General features: G+C 47.3%; 8 protein-coding genes across 8 annotated transcripts; 4 read left to right on the top strand and 4 right to left on the bottom strand.

The window, feature by feature from the left end:
• The first annotated feature begins 101 nt into the window (after positions 1-101).
• GGI43DRAFT_123807 (uncharacterized protein) lies at positions 102-2,335 on the top strand. The gene is made up of 2 exons (XM_083199076.1): positions 102-2,050; positions 2,112-2,335. Exons 1-2 carry the CDS (start codon positions 582-584, stop codon positions 2,113-2,115), a joined length of 1,473 nt encoding a protein of 490 aa, XP_083057982.1. The 5' UTR covers positions 102-581; the 3' UTR covers positions 2,116-2,335.
• Positions 2,336-3,397: 1,062 nt separating this feature from the next.
• On the top strand, positions 3,398-6,038 carry GGI43DRAFT_386071 (RNA recognition motif 2-domain-containing protein; the record flags this gene model as incomplete). Its single annotated transcript, XM_083203740.1, has 11 exons — positions 3,398-3,829; positions 3,893-4,384; positions 4,442-4,984; positions 5,034-5,155; positions 5,220-5,250; positions 5,307-5,324; positions 5,385-5,413; positions 5,478-5,521; positions 5,575-5,654; positions 5,721-5,835; positions 5,893-6,038. 11 exons carry the CDS (start codon positions 3,398-3,400, stop codon positions 6,036-6,038), a joined length of 2,052 nt encoding a protein of 683 aa, XP_083057981.1.
• Positions 6,039-6,140: 102 nt separating this feature from the next.
• Positions 6,141-9,029, bottom strand: GGI43DRAFT_123722 (UNC-like C-terminal-domain-containing protein). The gene has a single exon (XM_083199074.1). It carries the CDS (start codon positions 8,899-8,901, stop codon positions 6,409-6,411), a length of 2,493 nt encoding a protein of 830 aa, XP_083057980.1. The 5' UTR covers positions 8,902-9,029; the 3' UTR covers positions 6,141-6,408.
• Positions 9,030-9,393: 364 nt separating this feature from the next.
• GGI43DRAFT_411443 (Der1-like family-domain-containing protein) lies at positions 9,394-10,746 on the top strand. Its single transcript, XM_083206715.1, has 2 exons — positions 9,394-9,775; positions 9,834-10,746. Exons 1-2 carry the CDS (start codon positions 9,599-9,601, stop codon positions 10,389-10,391), a joined length of 735 nt encoding a protein of 244 aa, XP_083057979.1. The 5' UTR covers positions 9,394-9,598; the 3' UTR covers positions 10,392-10,746.
• Positions 10,747-10,914: 168 nt separating this feature from the next.
• Positions 10,915-14,737, top strand: GGI43DRAFT_123455 (armadillo-type protein). The gene is made up of 8 exons (XM_083199073.1): positions 10,915-11,233; positions 11,303-11,484; positions 11,540-11,881; positions 11,940-12,060; positions 12,122-13,889; positions 13,947-14,131; positions 14,202-14,482; positions 14,536-14,737. The coding sequence occupies exons 1-8, from the start codon at positions 11,189-11,191 to the stop codon at positions 14,618-14,620; spliced, it is 3,009 nt and encodes a 1,002-aa protein (XP_083057978.1). The 5' UTR covers positions 10,915-11,188; the 3' UTR covers positions 14,621-14,737.
• Positions 14,738-14,854: 117 nt separating this feature from the next.
• Positions 14,855-18,010, bottom strand: GGI43DRAFT_424393 (uncharacterized protein; the record flags this gene model as incomplete). Its single annotated transcript, XM_083208361.1, has 6 exons — positions 14,855-15,306; positions 15,371-15,489; positions 15,581-15,722; positions 15,917-16,187; positions 16,922-17,818; positions 17,891-18,010. 6 exons carry the CDS (start codon positions 18,008-18,010, stop codon positions 14,855-14,857), a joined length of 2,001 nt encoding a protein of 666 aa, XP_083057977.1.
• Positions 18,011-18,472: 462 nt separating this feature from the next.
• On the bottom strand, positions 18,473-19,354 carry GGI43DRAFT_411432 (1,2-dihydroxy-3-keto-5-methylthiopentene dioxygenase). The gene is made up of 3 exons (XM_083206714.1): positions 19,294-19,354; positions 18,843-19,214; positions 18,473-18,729 (listed from the first exon to the last, which is right to left on the bottom strand). The coding sequence occupies exons 1-3, from the start codon at positions 19,321-19,323 to the stop codon at positions 18,613-18,615; spliced, it is 519 nt and encodes a 172-aa protein (XP_083057976.1). The 5' UTR covers positions 19,324-19,354; the 3' UTR covers positions 18,473-18,612.
• Positions 19,355-20,764: 1,410 nt separating this feature from the next.
• On the bottom strand, positions 20,765-22,833 carry GGI43DRAFT_424391 (aminopeptidase P; the record flags this gene model as incomplete). Its single annotated transcript, XM_083208360.1, has 4 exons — positions 20,765-21,193; positions 21,254-21,515; positions 21,579-22,671; positions 22,758-22,833. 4 exons carry the CDS (start codon positions 22,831-22,833, stop codon positions 20,765-20,767), a joined length of 1,860 nt encoding a protein of 619 aa, XP_083057975.1.
• Positions 22,834-23,601: the final 768 nt, after the last annotated feature.

Genomic DNA, 23,601 nt, shown 5'->3' with positions numbered 1-23,601 from the left:
CATTGTACCCTCCTCCGCCATTTCGGCGTCCTCTGGCCTCAGCTTCTCGTATTTTTTTTGCAAGCCATACTCTCTGTCCTTACCTAGCTTTTTGAATACGGCTCCTACAGACAGGGCTTGGTGTCTATAAGATACCTGACGAGGTTCACGTTCACGTGCCGTTTGCGCAGAAAAAGGCACACACACTCACAAACGCGCGCATAAGCTGCGCGGGGGCAGATCCTGAGCAGTTCCCAACACAGGAAGAAAGGCTGGGAACAACTCCAGGAGACCAGAGAATCCGTAGAGAATCATAGAGGGACTTTACGGTCCCCCTTCAATCTGCTCCGCTTTCGACTTGCATTGCCAGCAGCTCTTTGAAAGAGAAAGAACAGCAGGAATTCGAGAAAAGGGGGAACGGAGAAGAAAGCAGAAAAAAAAGACGAAAAGAGCTGCTGGATTCGCGTGTTCCATCTTCCATCCATCCTCGTCAGCTTCCAAGGCAGATAAAGTACCTCCTGTCTGCGCCAAAGCGTTATAGCCCCCCGCATGCCCCAGGGTGCCATGGAGAGTTGACCGGTGGCCTCCTGGACAACTGAACCATGACGACGGTTCCGCAACTGATAGCCCGACAAAGCCAGCCCCAAGGTCAATGCCAGGAACGCTTGATGCAGTCACCGCGATCGCCACACCCACCGCTTGGACAGTACAACGACTATGCTCAGATAGATTCGTTCAATGCAGACGAGGACCCGCCCGGCTCTCCTCAGATGAAAGCGGTGCATCCCAAGCTCGAACTCACAGAGAGCCCTCCCCCAGACATACCAATCGCTTCAGTCAGTCTTCCTCCCATCGACGGAAATGCCAAGTCTAATCGCCCAAAGCTCCAACCCGTGTCTGGTGATACTGTCCTTATCACCTATCTTGCCAACGGTCGTCTTCCCGAGATAGCACAAACCGCGAGCCACCAGGCGTTGGCTGGCGGAGATGACCTTGAAACCACCGAAGACGACGACGACTCCCAGAAGAGTCTCCCTCGAGACGGCAAACACTTGGCCGATGCCGACTATGTCCAGCGGCCGCAGACCGCCAGAAGCGATGGTGCACATCATCTCCAGGCTTTCGCTGTCGGAGCGTTGGCCGCGAGTTCAGAGCTCGAGTCGTCTTACCACGGCCAAGATAAGCCCAGCTCTGACCTGACAGCCTCAACCGGCCAACTCTCCATTCGTGACGACGTCCTGCCTAGCCCCAAACACTTTGTTAAAAGCCCGCCACACATGTTGGGTGGACGCCACAGCGCAACGGAGAATGGATCGCAGTCTTTATTATCGCCCGAGTCCGGCGAGCTGGCCCCCTTGCAGATAGCCTCGTCCAAGTCCGATAGTAATAGCGGCCAAAATATGAGCCTACCGTCGATTCGTGAATTGAATATTGAGAGTCAATTCCCGACAGAGATACAACCACCACCCGGCGACAGGGACTTGTCAATGCGCCCGCCTGGCGACGCGCGAGCGTTTTCTCGATCCTCAAACGTAAATGTCGCGCGCTTCCAGCCAATGCCTGCCGGTGGTCGTGTGTCACCCCCAATCTCCCCCAGTGAAGCATATCAGCGCAGCTTCCCATCTCCCAGCTCCCTCGCCTCCAGCCCATATGGCCAGGCCTCCAGCGGATCCTCGCATCGCTCTCCCGCCGAGTACATAAGCAACGCCTCCAATAAGAACCTCCAGCCCTACGCTCTTGCCTCACCACCGGCCATCGCATCTGTAGCGGATCGTATGAGCATCGACGGAATTACTAATCCTCAGATTGGAGGCTACAAGTGCACGTTTGACGGGTGTACTGCTGCGCCGTTTCAAACTCAATATCTTCTCAATTCCCACGCTAATGTGCATTCTTCAGCCCGCCCACACTACTGCCCCGTGAAGGGGTGTCCCCGCGCCGAAGGTGGGAAAGGTTTCAAGCGCAAAAATGAGATGATACGGCACGGCTTGGTACATGATTCGCCCGGATATGTCTGTCCCTTTTGTGCAGATAGAGAACACAAATACCCAAGGCCGGACAATTTGCAGAGGTATGTCACTGCCGTCTCGACACTCACTTTCTATTGTCACATGGCTCTTTACGTCGTGCAGATAAGTCCCCAGGATACCGTTTTGACTTTTGATACTCTACAGACACGTTCGCGTACATCATGTTGATAAGAATAAGGACGACCCGCTGCTGAGAGATGTATTAGCACAGCGTCCAGATGGTCCTAACCGAGGTCGACGAAGAAGAGGACCGCAGCCCATAACATAAAAGGAGTTCAGGGAGCTCACATCAATTGCAAATCTGCTCTTCAATTTTTGTCTGGAAAAAAAATATATCAGCGTCCAGCCACATTACCATTTTTTTTCACTAACAGCTTGTTTATACAGCGAGTTATTTATTATATTGAGATATCACTGGCGCACAATGGCAGGAATTGGGAATATGTTTATTGTCTGGGTCACGGGAAAGCCAGCAAGGAGTCTTGTAGTATTTAACGAAATATTGTAGGTGCCTAGGATAATATTACATTAATTGCGAGCTATCTATGACACAGCAGTTCAGAAGTTGCAAATTTCTTTTTCTGTTTTCGATGTTCTTTTTAATTTTACTATCCTTTTCCAAATACAAGACCATCCAACTCATCTATGAACTGGATAGAAGTAGCTCCTATCTTCCTAGACTCTCATTACAGAGGGATGGCCTCAAAACTCAACTACTCACGTATTGATGTCTCACTACATACTACTAAGCAAACTCTTCTCATTCATCATCATTCAATCTGATAATTCTTGAATCATACAACTAGATCAGGCAGGTAAAGCTCACTGCAAGTACAAAAACCACAAATAGCGGTTTGCTCTGATAAGCTGTTGCATCGTTCTTGTCGCAGTTCATCTGAGTGTGTGAATCGAATCACGAACAAGTAACTCCTACTACTTGCTATAAGGCAAGAGCGGGAGAAGGAAACGCGGCAGTGCGAACAGATGGCAAGCTAGCACCTGCCTTATTAGCCCGCCTCTATGCCTAATGCCAAGAGCAGAAAAAAGGGGGGAAGAGCAAGTTTTTTCACGATGCAAGGAAGGCAAGAGCAACGGCGTATCACTTTTCCTCCAGGCAGAAATTGGCAGCTGCTCCCCGAGTCTGTCCCTTGAAGCAAGCTCTCTCCAGCATCTCTCGCGGACTGCCCTTCTTCCTCTTTCTCTTGTGAACATGTCATCTCTTTTCTGCAGCGAGCACTCTGCATCTTCTTTTTTTCCGCTACACACGTACAAGAAGTAGAATCGTTACTACTACTAGGCCTACAAGTTTTGATCTGCGATAGAGGCGTACTTCACTTCCAGGAACCATATATCGATCTCAACCATTACTAGGCCACGGTTCACTTGCAATGGCGCACCAAAATGACAATCCATCGTCTCCTCGATCATCGAGTGGGGGAGCCGATTCTTTCAAGGGAACGCCCGACACTCGATTGACCTCCATGAGCCCAGACGATGGTTCAAAGTCATCCAGCCTTCTCAAGAGCTTTGCCCGCTCAGCTACCACTGCGTCTCCTGCTCGGCTTCCTACCAGCAGTTATCGCGGTATAGTTTCCCACGTGGATAAAGATCCCTTCATCACCTCCATGCATGGCGTTGGCACGAGATTGTCACCAACAGCCTCAACATTCAGCCCCTTTATTGGCAATACCTACATCCGCTTGCCAGACGGAGAAGGTCCTATTTCTGGCGCTCTGAGTACCGACATTGGATTGTCGAGAATTCTTGTTATATCATCGCCCACCCAAATTTCCACGCGTGAAGTAGAAGCTGTTTTAGCCGTAAGTATACCAACGAATCTTCAGCGAACCAATACTGACCTATGGCACTTGCTATATCTATAGGACATTGAAAAGGATGGTAACCACGCTTACGGTGCAAGAAATTTCAGAGCTCACAGTGGCGGAGTGTTTATCTACTTCACCGATATCAGAGACGCCTGTGCTGTGCAGGCAAAACTTCATCAAGTGGACAAGGGCTGGAAAACCGCCTTTGCCAATCCCACGCGTGTTGCCCAGTCTCAAGGCGCTCACCTTGACGTGGGAAGTTTAGATTCTGATCCTCGAGCTGAGTTGGATAAACTTTCCAGTTATGCAGTCGGCCTCTCTCATACTGGCCAAGTTCAAGTCTTTGTTGTAGTCCCGCCCGGAGTTGTTATGGACTCGACTCATGTTATGGGAGTGGCTCATCGATTTTTGCAGTCACATGGTCGCTTGTTTGCTTTTGTCAGGCTATCTACTTTCCCAAACGGCTCTTTCAGAGCTGTTGCGGAGTTCTGTGACACCACCATAGCCTTCCCCGTCATACAGGCTTGCAGTGGCGGTATCTCCACTGAGGTGCGTTACGTTCATCTACTTCATGTAGTATTCATACTGACATTTATGGCAATCAAGGGAATTCAGCTTTTCGCATCCGCATACAACTTTGATGCTTTGTCGGCCTCAGGGATCACCGGCGCAATGGAAGAGATGACCGTTAGCAAAAGAATAGATGACCCAGGTTCTCAACGCCTTGGCTCTGTTAGTCCTAACTCAAACTCAAACTCAAACTCTTCTCAGGTTGGGCAGGGAGATGCTCACTACAATGCACCTGTAGCCATGTATCCGCTCATGTTTCAAGCACCATTCACGCCGGCTGCTGTGCCATATATGCTGGACTCCTTCTTACCCCAGGTGCAAACAAACTCGACTTCCCCTTTGACACCATATCCTCCTCAGTACCCTGTCTTCGGAACTTTGTATCAAACGCCGCCGTCTCCAGCCCTCACCGCTCAGAATAACTATAGTCCATCCAGGACTTTTTCAGGGGCTGACAGAGCAGATGCCCGCCGTCAGAACGCCATGAGAGTCAACAGGTCTACCTATCACAGTACAGCAACTCATCATAACCACGTTGACATCACTCGCATTCGCGATGGTATCGATGTTCGCACCACAGTAAGGCCATCTACCATGTAACTATGAATTACCATTGACTATTTTGTAGATTATGCTTCGGAATATTCCCAACAAAGTTGACCAAGCCATGCTTAAAAGAATCATTGACGAATCTAGCTGGGGGAAGTACGATTTCATGTACCTTCGCATCGACTTTGCCAACGATTGCAAGTGAGTATTCATTCACTCCACTGCCCGTGTATTATTCTATCCAAATACTAACGGCTATGAACAGTGTCGGATATGCGTTCATCAACTTTGTAGATGTGAGTTTAGCTCCTCTCTTGTGACACCTTTCAGCTCGACTGACATCGATTTGCAGCCTCTAGATATTATCGATGTCAGTACACTTAATTCCCATTCACTCATAATGGAGTTAATGCTAATATAACAACTCAAGTTTGTCAATGCCCGCGGAAATCAGCGCTGGTATGATCTTTCTTCTATGCAATTTTCTCTATGAGTATTCTGATTTGCTGACACTTTTATCTAGGAACTGTTTCAAAAGTGACAAGGTAGCAGAGATCTCATATGCCAGTAAGTCTGTCTCAGTAGATACTCGTGTTCCTCATACTGACCATGATATACAGCCATTCAGGGTAAAGATTGTCTAGTGCAGAAATTTCGAAACAGTTCAGTAATGCTAGAGGCCTCGCACTATCGCCCTAAAGTAAGCATCTTGCCGCAAAATTCCTTTAGTGTATTGGATTGCAATAGAATAACTAACGGAGGCCAGCTTTACTACACATCTAATGGACCAATGCCCGATCTCGCTGGACAAGAAGAGCCGTTCCCAGAACCTGATAATCAATCCAAGATGAAGCGAAGCTGCGAGAATGCTGAACATGTTGGTAAGTAACATAAAGCGGTTTTGACTCATTGGCCATTCCCAAACTTACAATTGTCAGGCCTCTTCACACCGAATGCAGGACAGCACTTTCGTGACGAACAGCGGCGCCGGCGATCTCAATATGATCGAGGAACTCGTCTTGCAGCTCTCGAGGAGTACGACTACGAGACCGCCATACAGCATCTCTACGGCAGTGCGGCTTAGTGAGTGAAGTTCTAACTGAACCACCTTTGGCCGAAAAAAGCCACTATTATTTTGCGGACGTTGTTGAAGTTTACTGATTCTATTTGCGATGATCGTTTTCACTTATTTCGGACCGACCAACCCACTTTGCTATATACCGCTTGATAAACCACGAATTTCACAAGGTAAAATGAGGATGCGTAGCTAAACAGAAAACAAAGTTGGTCTGTAATTTAATATATATACTGCATTCAATGAAAATTCCACATGCTTCGTACCATTGCCATAGGGCCGTGATCTAATATCCCACACGCACTACACTAACAAAATGCTCATATAAAAAGCAAAACAATGCCGAAGAGCAATGTATCTTTGCGAGAACATTGCCTTATTAAGAATCCTGACTTGATGAATGTTCAGGAAGAGAAGGAAGGGGTTTCCGGGGCGTGTTTGGGTGAACTGGGGTTGGATGGTGTAGCGAATGGAACCTTAGCTCTTGGTCTAAGTAATGTACATACTGGTACTTGTCTTCAACTGGCGGGCTTGGTAAGGGATTCCGCCGCGGATACTCTTCTTCACCATCTTCACAGATTGGCTCATGGGGCTCTGTCGTTTCAGACAAAGAGTGAGGTATTCGTTTACTCGGCACGTTGGGAGCAGCTTCGAACGAAGAAACACTAACCACTGGGACATTATCTGGTAGTGTTTGTTCGTCTGGTGGGATACCAGTATCAGATTTATAAAGATTATGAGACCCTTGGCTGGAGTACGGCGACGCTGAAGGATACACAATGCCACCGGCTTGCTCCTGCAGGGCTGCAAGGTAGGGAATGGGGACTCCCCTGGAAAAGATGACCAGAAACAGGCAGGAAAGCAGGAGGATTGCCTGTACAATGGCCATTCGTTTCTGGAAGACAACTTCGTCGGCTAGCAGGTTGAGTCTGGTGCTCAGGGCTACGATGTCGCGCTCAGACTGCTCCCGTTGACTTTCAAGAGCTAGGACAGTGGATTGCCATATCTGCTCGTACTGCTCGCGCACGTTGCGCATCTCTGCAAGGACGGTGTGGTTGAGGTCCCCCAGAAAGCGTGTGAGTTTTGTTACCTGTTGCTGCTCCGTTCTCCGCAAGGCATCCTGCATGATCCGCGACTGGTCTTCAACGTATTTGAGCGACAGCGTGAGATTTGACTCTACTTGCTGCAGGCGCTTGGTGATGGAGTTGTAAAAGCTTCCTTGTACGGTTGGTGTGGCGCTGGAGGCACTTGCGGTCCGGCTTTTTGTGCTACCGGAACTTGAACCGGTGGTGTCTGAAGACTCTGCTGAAGTTTGCGCATTGTCTATAGTGGCTTTGGAAGGATCTGTCTGCTTTATTGGCTGCGCAGAAGATGCGTCCCGAGCCTGAGTGGTGTCTGATTTTGAAGATTCTTGCAAAGCAGAGTCTGGTTCCACAGCGCCATCTTTAGTTTGTCGTTTTGTCCCTTCGCCAGTTTGTCCAGAGCTTGGATCTCCAAGTTTTGCATCGCCTGCAGCAACAGAGGATACAGCGCAAGTTTCCGTCATATTTGGGAAGGGGAGTTCATCAACACGAGGCAGACAAGTACTTGCAAGCTCCGGAAGAGTCTCATTCTTGTCTCTGGGTTGTGGACTGGGTCCAGCTGCTGCTGGATCAGCTGCTGCTGGTTGTGTAGCAACAGTGGGAACAGGAATATCTTCTTCTTCCTCTTCATGAACCTCGTCTTCTCGATTCGTCTCGCTATCTTTCCAAGAATCAAGCATCCTCGAGCCGTGTACACGGAGTATAGAAACCGGACAATAGTACTCATTCCCGTAGTGTGTCAGAAATTCCAGTCTAACATATTTGGCCCAGATCTGGGGGTTTTCCACAAGAAATGCTTGGATATCTCGCGAATTTGCGGCTTCGAAGATTCCAACCTCCCTCCATTTATCCATTTTCACAGGATACCGATCACTTACGCTAACTCGGAAATGACGAACCATGCTAGAAAAGAATTCAAAGTTGGCGATGACAATGGTGTCGATGAGGATATCATCGCTAAGCTCGACGATGACATATTTGTTTTTCGCAGAGCATTCCAGCAGCATGTAAGAGTCCTTGTTTTCAACCAAAATGGCTTTCGCATTTTGTGCTTGCGGCCCTGCTTTCAAGATGGTGGCGCCCGCGTCAAAAGAGGAATATGAGAAGCGCTCCTTGCAGGTTTTTCCTGCGTCTTTGCTTCGGTGGATGGGCGTTTTCCCGTCCTTGGACATCAAGGTGTCGTCGATATCCTCGTCGCTGTTCGCGTTTGCCGACTCCGTGGGAGGTCCAGGTTTGGGGCCTTCTCTTTCTCCTTCTCCATAATCGTCAAATACTAGGGATATCTCGCCTTCTTCACCTAATCCTACATCATCCAAGTCGGGAGATGATCTATCAGTTTTCTGACGCCCGCTTGAATTTCGCAGGTGTAAATCTTGGGGATCTTGTCCGGTTTGCTCCAGCATCATCTTCTTCCAGTCCTCAAAAGACATGAAAGGTGTCGCGAAGGTATCGCCCGCAGAGGTATTCGTGAACGTGTCCGTTTGCTCGGTAGCAGATGGAGGAGCCTGCTCCTCTACAGGCGGTCGCGTGGCATGCTGGGTGGTGTTGTAGGAGTCGCCTGTAACAGGCAACTTAGTTGGAGTTGGCAGCGAGTCTGTCCATGAGCTCTTGAAGCAAAGCGACGGCAGCGTGTGTGTGATGTAGTTGATGGTTCGTACTTCGCATTGGCCAGGTGTACTTGGAGAAGAAGCCTTCTCAGCTTGGTGGCTTTGGTCGTTAGCCCACACAAGGTCGCTTGACAGGAGAGCAAAAATGAAGCCACCGTGCCAAGCACACGAGAGGAGTTTCATGGTAGATTGTGAGGCAAGTCATTGATAGATATGCCCCCGGCGGTGCTCAAGGTTGAGCAGCAAAGAGGTTCAGAATAGTACAAGCAACGGCTTCCTACAAAGTACTGTAGTAGTGCCGCTACGTGCTTGCCGAGCACCATAAGTCTCCGCAAAGAGACACTGACGCAGGTGTTAATTAGCACCCTAGACGATTTTGGGCAAGTAACTACTACTAGCACTATCTATAAATGGACTTTGTTGGCTCACCCATGCTTCGATGATCTCCCCCTTGGATGTATAAGTGCAGCTGTAAAGAATAGAATCAATGAGTCGGTGTCATTAGCATTTAAATGTTAGATAGTTTACAAGTACAGCATTCAATTTTCATTCATAGACTTGTAAGTTTAGATGTACAATAAATGGTACTACTATAAGCCGCGTTGATCAAGCCGCGTTGATCAAGCCGCTGTTCAGTGGCTGGTCATCAAGTACCCTCTACATTACTAATTGCGTAACTGCCAGAGTGGCAATGGTGCAACACATCGCAATGCCGGTAGCCCAGCTCCGATTTACCTACTTTCTTCTTTCAGGCTTTGCGAAAGGCCACCTCAGCATTTCTTGGTTTGCGTTCGACAGTCGCATAACCGACGCATTTTTCATGTCGACTGCGGCTACCCTTTGATTAACGCATGATTGTTACAATTTCACAGTCCTCCAAATGGATCAAGTAATGGGCGGCGATCGCCTTCCGCTGGAAACATGGTTCTGGGAGATGCCCACATGCACGCGATGGTGGACAGCTGCAACAGTCTTGACCAGCGCTCTCGTCCAGTGCCATATGGTAACGCCATTCCAACTATTCTACAGCTTTCGAGCCGTCTTCATCAAGTCTCAGGTTGGCCGATTCCTATCCGCTACGTACTCGCATGTGCTAACTAATTGATGCAACCCAGTACTGGCGCCTCTTGACGACGTTTCTCTACTTCGGTCCATTTTCGCTTGACTTACTCTTTCACATATACTTCCTCCAGCGATACGCGCGGCTGCTAGAAGAGTCATCGGGACGGTCGGCTGCGTATTTCTCCTGGCTTCTCCTCTATGCCATGGCCAGTCTGATCGCACTGTCGCCGCTTGTTTCCATGCCATTCCTCGGGCACCCGCTCTCTTCTACCCTCGTCTATATCTGGTCCAGGCGCAATCCCGACACCAGGCTAAGCTTCCTCGGTCTGCTTGTTTTTACCGCTCCATACCTGCCGTGGGTGTTGATGGCCTTTAGCCTGTTTATGCACGGAACCGTACCGAGAGACGAGATTATGGGTGTCGTCATTGGTCACGTTTGGTACTTCTTCAACGATGTATATCCACCGCTGCACAATGGCTCCAGGCCATTTGATCCCCCAAGCTGGTGGAGGCGGTTGTTCGAAGGCCGCAGAACAGAAGAGTCCGCCACGGATATTAATGATATTATGGGCGCGGCAGGTAGAGACGTCGCTGCCGTAAACGTGCGATAACCAACAGGAAATGCAAGTCGTGCCTGTTTTAAATCACATAAAGCAACCTGCTAGATTGAAATATAGCCTGGTAAATACTAACACAACGAAAGAAACGCTTATGCGAAAGGCCAGGGGCCAAATGAGTACATAGAATGAATGAATAATAGAAGTAAACAAGAAACAAGAAATATATACACACACAAATATTTGTATGTTTTATTCTTGGTAATATGAATTGTCCCATTCGTACGGTTTGTTGCTTTCTGGCGTCAGTGTCATAATAGTACTACCTACATGCCATATGCTAGATTCACCCCTTCGATGTTTGCTTCACGCCCTCGCATTTCGTACGGCGCGTGGCACCCACGTCTAATATCAACTCAACTTCGACAGAGCAGCAATTAATGCGAATATTAGAAATGAAATATCTTCTCACAATTGGTATGATAAAATAAAGGCAGCTACCATGCCTAATATGATATCTTGTATCGAAGAGAATGCTGTTAGCTATTACGGTAGTACATTGATTTTAGTAGCGTACCTGTATGAGCTACCAGGGTTGCAATCTCGCGAGCTAAACCGTATCTGGAGTAGTACATTTCGCATATGGCATTTGATAATGCAGCTTGAAAGACGACAGGCTGCTAGCTCTGCTACAATGTTCAAGCTGCAGTCCATTTGGGAAATCCTCTCTATATATATTGCGCGAAACCACTTGTTGATATGATATCCCCGTGCTACTAAGCAACCCGTCACGGCTTGGTGATCCGTGTGGAACGAATTTCCGCAAGACTTTGCCGGCAACATCCGTCACGATGCAAGATGAGCTTCTCCCCTCTGAAATCGAGCAGGTCGAATCGGTTAGTCTTTTTGGCCCTTCCTTTTTGGAATCTGATGTTTTAAAGGCATCGCTGCTAATGGTGACAAAGCTGATTCTTTCTCTATATGAACCAGCTTCTCCTAGCACGATTTCCAAAACACAATCGACCTTATCGCGGCTGCAAAGTTCACCACAAGCATGGTCGCTCGCCCACCACCTGCTTGGGCGCCCGGACGAGAAAGTCAAGTTTTTCGGTGCGCTTACAATCATCGTTAAGTTGAATACCGAAAAGTACGTTCGCCATTCAATACACTATGCACTGAGCTCTCTGATTGACATCGATCAGTGCGTCTCTTAGCGACAGTGATGCCATAGAGCTCCTCGTCTCGCTCTTAGAATGGTATATCAAGGCTCTACAGCAGAAGACCGGACTGCTTGTTGTACGGAAGCTGGCATCTGCGTTGGCCACCTATTTCATATATTTTCACAGACTATGCAACCGCTACATCTTTCACCTTCTTGTCAGCCTGGCGTCAAATCGAGCTTGGCAGCCAGGCACTATCGACGAGTCTGTTGATTTCAACGCCATATCAGAAAGTCTTACGGGAGTGCATTTGCACGCGGCTATTTTGGTGATTAGCAATATTCTTGAAGATGTTACTCGCATCGATCTGAACGCAGCAAGCAAGTATGAGGACCATTACTCGCTTCATAAATATTATACAGCATCGCTAACATGAACAAAGTGTTGGCCTATACGACTCGGTTCTTGCAAACACTTCAGACTCTGTAACACTCATAGCGATGTGCATGAGCCGAGATGATGTTTCTCCAGAAGTTAAGCAAGATGCGCTAAGATGTCTTCAGGTAGGCGACTCTATATCTTCTTGGTATGGCAAATCAGGAAAGGCTAATTGGATTCTCTTAGTCGTGGGTTTCATTTGCTCAAAAGACATCGGCACGAAATAGCTACATTGCGGATTCTCTGAGACCTCTTATCGGAGGCTCTATCAACGCACTGATGGTCGAGGAATTGTACAATGCGGCCGCGGAACTGCTTATTGATGTGCTCTTCAACTGGCCCTCTCTGCTAACTGAGCAGCACTATACTATACTCGCCAATATCTTTGATACGCCATGGTTCCAACACCGATATGACCAACTCATCCAAGGGGATGTTGATTTTGAGTCAACACAGCTCGGATACGTACTTCTCGCCTTCGGAGAAGCCCGAGTAGAAGTTCTCATTCAGAATGATCATGAGCAGAACAAGAATATCCTATCTAGGCTGTGCGGTCTTCTTGCGGCTGATGGCTACCCAGTTGCTGAAAACAAGATTTTTGTCCCCGCCATTGAATTTTGGTCGACATTGACCGAATCCGTCTCAGATATGGATCCAGAGTCGACCTCTGCAAGTTCGGTAACTGCGATCACTATTCCATACATCTTTCAAGCGACCTCGCACACGTGGAAGAAGATCATCTACCCTCCGGCAGATGAATTTCATTCATGGGATTCAGGCGATCGCGCCGGATTCAATGATGCTAGGAAAGATGTGGTGGATCTTTTGCAGGCTGTCTATGCCTTGATCGGACCAAGACTTGTCGAGACTTTTTCATCCTTGATATTATCCACCTTGGCAAGCTCATCCTGGTTGGAATTGGAATCGGCTATATTCTGCCTGGGTGGTTTAGCGGACTGCAGTCGAGAAGATCCGCGCTGTGATGACTTCCTTGCCGCGGTTTTCTCTTCGCCTCTATTTTCGATACTTCGAAGCGCTCAGAAAAACATACCAACCCGAGTAAGACAAACTTGCCTTACGCTAATTGAACAGTATACCGAATACTTTGAAAGAAATACCCACCTCCTCCCTACCGCCCTCAGCCTTCTGTTCAACGAGGTTTCAGAACACTCCATGGCCATACCAGCATCAAAGTCTATACACCGGCTTTGTTCGTCTTGCCGTTCACATCTACATCCTCAAATGGACGGACTGCTAGCAGAGTACCGCAATTTAGTTGCTACAGCATCACTTGATTGTATTTCTCGTGAGAAAATAGTAGGCGCTCTCGCGTCCATTGCTCAAGCCATTCCTGAGGATGAGAAGAGGTACATCGCTTGTTCTGGGTTGCTGGACATTATACAAGGCGACGTCCAACTATCCATGAAGCTAGTAAATGTAACAAATGATGAACTACTACCGCAGCAAATGGAACTTCCTTGTCCAGATATCTTGCCTGAGGAACACGTTGGCCTCCATGTGGCTCTTAGGGCCCTGAGATGTCTGGCAAGCATGGGCAAGGGCTTGCAATCTCCTCCGGACTCCTCGATTGATCTTGAGGCTGAGTCTAATCAGAAAGCCAAAACACCCAAATTGATCCAAATTCAAGAGCAAATAATACGCATCATCGTCGAAGTTCAAAACGTGTACAGTGGGAGCTCAGAGGTTACAGAGCTGATATGCAGTGTACTTCGCAGCGGTTTCTCTGAAAGTGAGCCGGGACCATTCGTCCTTACCCCTGAGGATATAGTACGCTTTTTGGTTGGGCATTCAAAAGATACGCCTAGAATTGGCATTGTTGTCAGTATGGCGTGTTCTTTTATTAGCTCTCTACCTCCTCAAATGCTGGGGCAGTATCAAAAGATACTCTCGGATGTACTCTCTTGGGTAATTGGACTCTTGAAACAGCTTCCTGGTAAGAATCCCACTGTTGGTCATAGACGAAACCAGCTGTACTGACATGTGAGAACAGAGCCTGGAGCAGAGCCTGAGCTCGTACAGAATGGCATTGATCTGGTTAGCCGACTGCTGACTAGAAGCCCCAGCGCTTTCATCAGTCTGGAACCATCAGATGCAATTGAGTTCTTTTTCCTGTTCACACTACAGGTTATGGATGGAAAAGAACCATTGCCTAAAGCGGCTTCAGCGGAATTTTGGGTATGCATGACGTCTTTTATTTACGCTTTTTATTATGATGGCATCTAACAGCGAGCTAACACAAAAATAGACTGCGTTTGTCGGTACTCGAGGAGATGATACAGGGCTTCAGGAAACCTTCAAGAGAGCCATGGATACGCTTGGGCCCTTGTTAACCCAATCCCTTGCGAGGAATATCGGCGGTAATGCTCTGCGGAGCGAGTTGGACCGCCTGAGTGAGCCTTTGAGGAAACTCGTCGTCAACTACCCGATGTCGAGAGAGTGGCTGCAGTCCAGTCTGGACCATCCGTCATTCCCGAGCCAGAGGGTCACTCCAGAGCAGAAATCGCTCTTTGTGAAGAAAGTTATTAGGTACAGTTCAATGGATCCTACTGATAGATGCTCACTTGGCTAACATAAGCTAGTCTTCGAGGCTCTCGGGCGACAAATCAGGTTGTTAGAGATTTCTGGCTTACTGCGAGAGGTGCTAACTTTGCCTACGCATCTTGATTTAGTCCGTCCAAGACATACAAGGACGCTCACCTGAAAGTTTTATCATTCAATGGCAAGGATGCACACAATAGCATAGATGTACAGCCACATGATATCCACTTTATTCTACATCGAATTGGCTGGCCAACACTGGCAACTATCATACACATGCCTATACGGCGACTCTAAACACGAGAGGCGAGGAAATAATACATGAAAAGGCTCAAAGCGCTAATTGACGCCAAATATCCGTTACAATCCAACCGCAGACTTGACGATATCCATCGTTTCCTGCGCACTTTCCTGGGCTTTTCGTGCACCCTCCTTCTCTATCATTTCAAGATACGAATCGTTTGCGGATAGATCAAGATATCGATCTCGGATACCGTGTAGTCCGGTAATCAGCGCGTCTGAGACTGCTTCTTTGAAAACCTTGGGCGATGTGTTGGCATACACCTCGGCCAGCTGGGCTGGACTACGCTTCTCTGCATCAAAAACAGAGAATATCTCCAATAAGTTGGAGAACCCTGGGCGAGTCGCAGGATCGTAAGAGACGCCGGGGGTCGAGTCCGTCAGGGCCGAGCCAATCTTGGACCGAATGTCTTCCGGAGTATCAGTAATAAGAATCCTCGAACGTTGCGCCTTGTGAGATTTCGACATTTTATTTGTCGGTTCTGTTAAGGACATGATGCGCTGAGCAGGTGCTGTCACTCAATGAGCCAGTGTGCAAGAGATAGGGGTTAAGGGAGCTAATAGCGGCAAGCATACAGATTATGGTCGAAGGTGGGACAAGATGATTTCCATAAGCATGGTTGAAATTTGTGACACATTCACGCGCAAACTCCAAATGCTGTTGTTGGTCATGCCCAACGGGCACATGAGTAGCCCTTGCAGCATATATCAGCTCACTGTTCGATATGATATACAGGGAGGGTGGCGTCAAAAGTGGCGTCTATGGGAAGGCAATGCTGGGCTCACCGGTGAACGAGAATGTCAGCGGCCTGGAGGACTGGATAGGAAAATAGGCCCAACTTCAGCCGGGAGCCAACGGGCCCTTCGTCTAAAGTTGAGGATGAATCTAAGCTAAGCTTGCTCTGGGAGCTGGTCAACAGGGGAACGTCTATGCATAACAATTGGTGCGAGTCCATCTACCTTCCATTGTGTCATTCTTGAGAGATAGCCTACAGATGCAGTACATGCAAGTATCCACATCAGCTCAGAGTGAGCTGGCACCTACAACCATTGGTAAGCTATGATTTATGGAGTTTTTCGGCTTGACCAGGCAACGAACAGAAGACTGGTAGAAGATGGTACATCTCTCGGGAACAAGACCAATGGCAAGAAGAGCGGCTAAAACTTCTCTCTTGCGCTGTTTCAGCACCTCTGGTTTCTGAGGCACGGTGATGGCATGCAGATCGACGATAGAGTATATCAATTTAGTAGAGGGCTTTTCCTCATGTTGTAGATTTACCCATTGCCTCAGTGCACCAACATAGTTGCCCAGATGCGGCACGCCAGTGGGCTGGATGCCGGAAAAGACGACCCGAGGCCGTAAAATCTGCTTTGCCCCTGCGAGAGGTGACATCTATACCGATTGATTATTTTTATCCTTAATCTGCTCCCTCTACATGTGTTGGAGTGGACGTGGAGAGAGAAGAATGGAAAAAAGAGCTATATGTGAGTGAGTGAATCGTTCGACTTGGAGCAGAATTTATGAATTGGCGCTAGTAAGTTTAGAGCTATATTTCTAGCTTGAGTCGTGCTAAATACTCTAATTGGATCGATTTTATCTCGAGCCATTATTGCGGTACCTTTAAAGTAAAAAGCCCAATTACCTACCTACCTAGGTACCTAGGTACCTAGCTATCCCAGCATATACGAAATACATTGACTCTATTTTTTCGATTATAGTATGTAGTAGCATTTTATATGTTATAAACCCTGTCCTTGTGTTTGGCCAGACGAAGTTATGTTGGCAAGGTAGCTCTCTACATATATTAGGATCAAGGGCATTTGATTAAATCAAGGCCCTATAGACAGATCAAGGGCTTTTCCATTATCTAATGCCTTGTAAAGTAATATAGATGAATTACAGATGATACATGTTTACACCATGTAGTGTTTATCAGAATAAGGTAATTGCATAACACTTTTCCTTAACAATATTCTACTAGTGGCAAAAACATTACACTATTACACGGAATTTTATGTATATATAGAAAAAGGAAGGTGCACTTGAGAGCAAAGATATAAACGAGAAACAAGAAACAAGAAACTGTTACGCTGTGGCCTGCACTTACTCATTCTTCTTCATGCAACAATAAAATCTGCATTTGCTTCGGCGCCTATTTCCTCGGTTCCCTCTTTGTCGGAATCCGGCACTATGGCAAAGTTCAGATGCTTCCAATCCTCCAGCTCTTCAGTGACCGAGCGCATTCTATCGCGGATGCTTTCGATGGCATAGCTGCCAAGCAGCAGCCTCAGCGGCGGATAGGAGCAGTGGCCCAGTTGCCAGACGAGCTCGGCGCACTTGACGGCACTTGTTGGCTGGCGGTCTCCCAGCCACTGCACCATTCGCTTTGCGTGTAGAGCTGGAGACGTTGCTGTTGAATAATGCTCGCTGGGCGGCTTAATGAAAAAGTGGCCCCAGGTGGGCAATGGACTGTTGCTTGAGTCAGGTTCGTCGCGTCTAACGAGTCCTGGCTCGATGAGCGTGGCTTTAACGTGGAACGCATCTGTTTCATACAGCATGGCCTCGATGAGGCCCTCCACGGCGTACTTGCTGGCGCAGTAGGGCCCCAGGCCTGGCACGCCCAGAGCGCCGGACGTAGAGCTAAAGATCAGATACCGCCCGGCCTGCTGCCGCCGGAAGTAGGGCAGCGTCGCGTGGATGATGTGCAGCGTGCCCATGAAATTCGTCTCGAACTGGTTGCGCAGGTCGTGCTCGTCTTGGTCTTCGCACGACCCGATGACGCCGTAGCCTGAGCAGTTTGCGACCACGTCAACGCGCCCAAACTTGTCCACAACCTGCCGGAAGACGCGATTGACGGATTCCCGCGAGCGCACGTCGCACAGGAGGCCCAGGCAGTTTTCATGGATGCCTTCCATGTCCTTCTGCGGCGTCTCAAAGACTCGTCCTACCGAGCACACCAGATCGCCGTGCGACAAGGCGCTTTTGACCAGCGACCGACCCATGTGGCCGGTGCCGCCGAAAATCTAAAGAGGGCAGCTGTAAGCAATGAGACAGCCATGCGGAGGGGAGCTTCATGACTGCGCAGTAAGACGCACAATCCAAACAAGTTTCTTCGTTGATCCATTTGGCGGAGGCGGATCGCAACTCGCTGGCAGCTGCAGTTTGGGCCTCGCCGGCCCGTCGCTCGATTCACTGATTTCTGTGCGAGCCTCCATGTCTAGAGACCTCGTTTGGCGACAGCAAGCGGGCAGGTGAAATCTAGCGGCAGTTTGAGTCTACGCCTCCTGCGAGAAGAGACAGTGCAGCGGCGTCTCCCAGAGTAAGGCATAAACGTCAAGCGATACTGTGTAACTTATGAGGCGTCGCCAAGGGCAGAAAAAAAAAAGAGCTAGAGAGAATTGGCCATCGGCAGTTGCGCAGACGAGGTGATGAAGCCGGCTTTAAACGAACCGTCGCAAGAATGTTGCTTGGTTTATGCATAAATGAGAGTGTCTTTTCACCTCCTCCACCTGCCTACCATTACTCAGACACATCGCCACCAGATCTTTCTTTCACGATGCGGCGAAAATGGTGAAGGTTTTTATTGCTAGCGGTGAGGAGGGTTGGGGGTCAGTCACCCACCCGATGATGATTTGAACTCAATCGACTAGGATACAATTGGTTCCGGGGTCTTCGAATTCTTTCCAAATGACTTTGTAATTGTCCATATCTAAGATGCTAACTACAATTACTACTGCTTCCCGAATATCCGGCAAGACAATTGCCGTGATTTTTAATTTATTTTTTTATTTTTTTTTCCCCTCGGTCGCCGGCTATTTCAGCTGAGATACTGGCTGACATACTCTTTGCGGAAGTCGTTGCTGTCCAGCTCTGGAGCTCGGTTCAGGGGAGTCCACTTTGGCTCATCCTTGAAGAGCCTCATGGCGTGCACATACTAGAAGGGGGAGGGGAAAGGTCAGTGAGACTTGTCTTATGCTATGTTGATATATCTCACTCGGTGACTGAATTGACACTTTCAAAAGCAGGGAAAGATGGATAAAAACTCACGTTGGACTCGTCGGTTGTGAAGCGGTGGAAGATGCCGGCGGGCAGAATGATGAGATCGTCCTTTTCCAGCTGGATGCGCACCCACTCGTCACCCTTGTTCCGAACGTCGAAGTAGCCCTGGCCGCCCCGGATGTACCGAATCTCCTCGTCCTCGTGTAAGTGCTCGTGGAAGAACATCTTGACCTTGTCCTCATAGACGTCACCCATCTTCTCGGGCGACACGACAATCTCATCGCGGTTCTTGTATCCGCGCTCGGTGGCCAGCACATCCACCTCGCTGGTTTCGCCAAGGCGACGGTAGTGCACGCCGATGGTGGCCAAGTCGCTGGCCGTCACCTCACGGCCAGAGTCATGGGGCAGACGCTGGTCGCCCTTTGCAAAAGCATGCCTCGTTAGGATCTCTCTCTCTCTCTCTCTTCGTCACAATCACCGGTTCTGTGGATGGGCTTACTGGCACATTATCGTACATGTATGCTTTCATTTTGATCTGCTGGTTGCTATGCTATGAGGGGTTTCCAGATGATGGATTGAGAGAGCGTCAAATGACGAATATTTAAAAACCAGCGACACTGAAAGGCAGTGCCCCACTCGCTGAAAATCGTCCAATACTGACTTGGTCCTCGAGACTTGAGCCATCAATTACATGCCAGGAAATAGTAATCATCCACCTTAATAAAAAAAAAGCTAAATGCTTATGGCAACTTATTAATAACTCAGTTTTATGGGCGCTTAGAACCCAACGACTCAGGCACATGCATGTTGCTGCTTGAATCTATTGCCATATGCAGCTCTAGAGCTAAGAAGATGCTAAAGGCCGAAATAAGCCCTAGAGATTTCCGGTAGGTTGAGAAGTAAGCGCAGCTAATGAGTGAAACAACTGGGCAACAACTATCTATATCCTCTGTGGAGTTGCTGGAAACACAAATCACAAATAAAAATAAACTGAGTCAATATTAGTTGACAAATAACGTTAACAATTGATTCAAGACACACATGCATAAACGTGAACTTGGGACATGATAGATCATACCCCCTTGAGTGCGTGGCTATGTATAGAGCATGATGGTTTGAGTAGTCCTGATTACATAAAGTTCAGTGCAATAGCACACTGTCATTTGGCTACAGACTTTCAAATACTACTACGTCATAGGTGCCTTGGATCTGCACCAACCTCAGTTACTACCTACCTGGGTAACTACTACGAAGAAGGGACCAATTCGGAATACTAAACATCATCCTCTCTATCCTCTCAATCTTACCACAATGAGTCAAGCAATGAAGCAATTCTCCGCCCTTCGCTACTCCCGAAGACTTCTCTTTGGGGGCATCGGCACGGGCGTCTGCTACGGGGCCTTTGCGGCAAACTCCCCTATTCGGTTTGACTCTCGGCAAAAACAGTCAGCAGCAGCTCCGACTCAGTATGCGGCGAAGCCTGTGGAACCACTGCCCTCTCCTGAGATCATCCGGCAGATCTCTTCTGGCAGCGTTGTTGGTTAGTCAATTGGCATCTCATGTAGTTTGTATTTTTCCCTGTGAGAACTACCATTGATTATCCTCTCCTAGGCTTTGCCACTGGTCTTGTTGTTTCGGTCTTTTCTCGCACTCTTGTGTTACTCGGCGGAGTGCTTACAGCGTGCTATCATGTAAGTGCACTCACCAATTTTCTATCTCCTCGGCTGTCTCTCCTGACGTGTTTGACTGAACCAAGCTCGCCTCCTCATATGGGCTACCCTTGCCGAGATTTCTTAATTTTCCCAAGTATCTCGCAGAGAAAATTCCTCTTCTTAGCCATAGCACAAGGAATGGATGGTTTATTGCATCGTTCATTTTAACCTTCGTCCTATCAGCGTTTGTAAGCCTCTAAGATAAATCTCTTTTTTTTTTTCTTTTTTTCTTTTTTTTTTCTCTATAGTGAATTACTCCTACTCAATGCGCCGGGTTTCTCGTTCTACCCAGGCCGTCGTAATAGCATCTCCCTCAAAGTATCCCTTGGTCTTCTCCAAAATTTCCGCGTTGGATGCATTCAGCCAAGCCTTCTCATCTTCCGTGAGCATACTCTCATTTATCAAGCTCCTACAATAGGGGACCATTGTTACATGCTCAAAGCCAAGGAATGGCTTATCTCCAAAGGCATGTTTCGTCTCAACCTCTTTCACCATGACGATGTTCTCGATTCGAATTCCAAAGTTGCCATCTTCATAATATCCAGGCTCATTTGATATGACGTTTCCAGGGGCCAATGGCACTTCGGTATACTGAATTCGAGTACCAATACCAATTGGACCTTCGTGGACATTCAGGAATGATCCCACGCCATGACCTGTGCCATGTCGATAATCTAATCCTGCTTTCTGCTATACGTTAGTATGAAGAAGACAAATTTGCATGCCTTAAGATGCATTTAGACTCACCCAGAGATGTTGTCTGGCCAGAGAATCGAGAGCAAATCCTGTCGTCCCTTTGGGGAAAATAGCTACATCCAAAGCTATGTTTCCTTTAAGAACGAGCGTATAAGCTTCTCGTTCAGCTTCCGAGGGCTGCCCAAAATGTAGTGTCCGTGTAGTATCTGTTGTGCCATCCAAGTACTGAGCCCCTGAATCACACAGGTAGATAGCATTGGGGTCAATGGTAGCGCAGTTTCCACGTTCGGGACCATAGTGAATCACAGCCGCACTAAATACCATTGTCAGCACAACATTGTGGCAAAGGGGGATACCGGGGGGTGTATAAACTCACTTCGCCCCAGTCGACGATATTGTCGGGAATGATAGCCCGACAAAGTGCTCCTTCTGGGATCGCAGCTCCTCTAACTTATCAGCAGCCTGTACTTCATCAAGCACAACTTTTTTGTTTACAAGCTGGTCTTCGAGCCATGCAAAGTACTGGATGAGAGCGGCGCCGTCTCTGATATGGCAAGCCCGCATTCCCTCCATTTCAGTTTCATTCTTGACAGCCTTAGCATCCCCAACAGGACTGCGAATCTCTTCGACTGCTGTATCTCCACCCAGTGCTCTCTTTAGAGCCCAGGATCCTTTGTTAGACATGAGAAAGCTACCTGCGGCGGCGCCACCTTCCTTCTCGGTAGAGGAGATAAATTGCTGATGAAGTTGTTCCGCATCACGGAAGAAAGTCTCGTATGGCTTGACAGCAACTTCATATTTAGCCAAATGCGTTCGGCAATCTTCGTCCAGCTTGGATTCATCCACGTACAAAGCCGCTCCCTTTGGCGTGATCACGGCATACGAAAAGAAGACCGGGTTGTAGGGGATGTCGTTACCGCGCAGGTTGAATAGCCACGCCACCTCGTCAAGCATCGAAATGAACACCCCGGGAGATCGCTTCTTCTCAAGCTCTGCCTGGAGGTCAGCCAATTTGCTCTGTACTGATTTGCCAGCAAATTTCTCGGACAGAACTCTAATCCCTTGCTGAGGTCTCGGTGGTCTGCTGTCGGCCCAGACCTTATCCACCAGGTTGACGTCAAGGGGGACCAGGTCAGAGCCACCGCTTTTTCGAATCTTCTCTGCGAGCTTCTTTGCCGCAGAGCCCGTGACCAGGGTTGAGTCTACGGCAACAGTCTTTCCTCCAGCAGACTGCTCGGCTGCCCACTCTTGCCAGGTGGGAACATCTTGGAGACCCTGCTTCAGCAGTGTCCAATTTTCATCCAGTTGCTGAGTAGCTTGGTTGAAGTATCGTCCATCGGTCGCAAGAGCCGCGGCGGTTTCTGTAATGACTGCGCACCCAGCAGACCCTGTGAATCCGCTGATGAACTCGCGCCGAGCGTCACATGAGGCTATATACTCGGAACTGTGGCTATCTTCTGACGGTACGACTGAAAAAGATACAGATGTGAGCGATACTATGTCTATAATGGCCAGGCTGGCGGGTACCGGGACTAAATGTACCGCAAACCCTTACCATAAATCTGAACATTGTGCTCTTTCATCAGAGCTCTCAGCTGAGCGAGCCTATGGGTCGTGCTTGTTTTGGCCATAGTTTCAGTTGAGAGGCGGCGGATGAATTGGGAGGGCAGCGTCCGTGGGAGTTTGCTGGCTAGACTTGGAACAGTTGCTAATATGCCTCTATACATTGACTGATGAGCTACTCTTTGATTTACAGCAACAAGCTTTCAATCTATCTATATGGAATTCTATATTCAATAAACACCACGTGAGAGGGGCAGAATAGTACCTATTATAGCCGTCTCTACCCCCGCTTGCCCTATTCCCCCGCATTACCTAGAGGAGAAAAAGTATTTTTAACTAGAAATATAATACCCTGAGATTAATATTATATTTAAATAAAATATAAAAAATAAATATATAAATATATAAAAAAATATTATAAAAAATATTATAAAAAATATTATAAAAAATATTATAAAAAATATTATAAAAAATATTATAAAAAATATTATAAAAAATATTATAATTTATAAATATAATTATAAAAATTAATATAATAAAAAATTATTTTTAAGTATTAATTTAATAATTAAATAAATAAAATAATATTTAAATATAATAATAAAATTTAATTAAATTAATTTTTTAATTAAAATAAATTTATTTATTTATTTATTTATTTATTTATTTATTTATTTATTTATTTATTTATTTATTTATTTATTTATTTATTTATTTATTTATTTATTTATTTATTTATTTATTTATTTATTTATTTATTTATTTATTTATTTATTTATTTATTTATTTATTTATTTATTTATTTATTTATTTATTTATTTATTTATTTATTTATT

This window comes from Trichoderma evansii (assembly GCF_050947405.1).
Source record: "Trichoderma evansii strain SZMC 28006 chromosome Unknown GGI43scaffold_18, whole genome shotgun sequence".
NCBI classification, from domain to species: Eukaryota; Fungi; Ascomycota; class Sordariomycetes; order Hypocreales; family Hypocreaceae; genus Trichoderma; species Trichoderma evansii.
The sequence above is the reverse complement of the archived record's forward strand: the minus strand, read 5'-3'. Positions and strand labels throughout refer to the sequence as shown.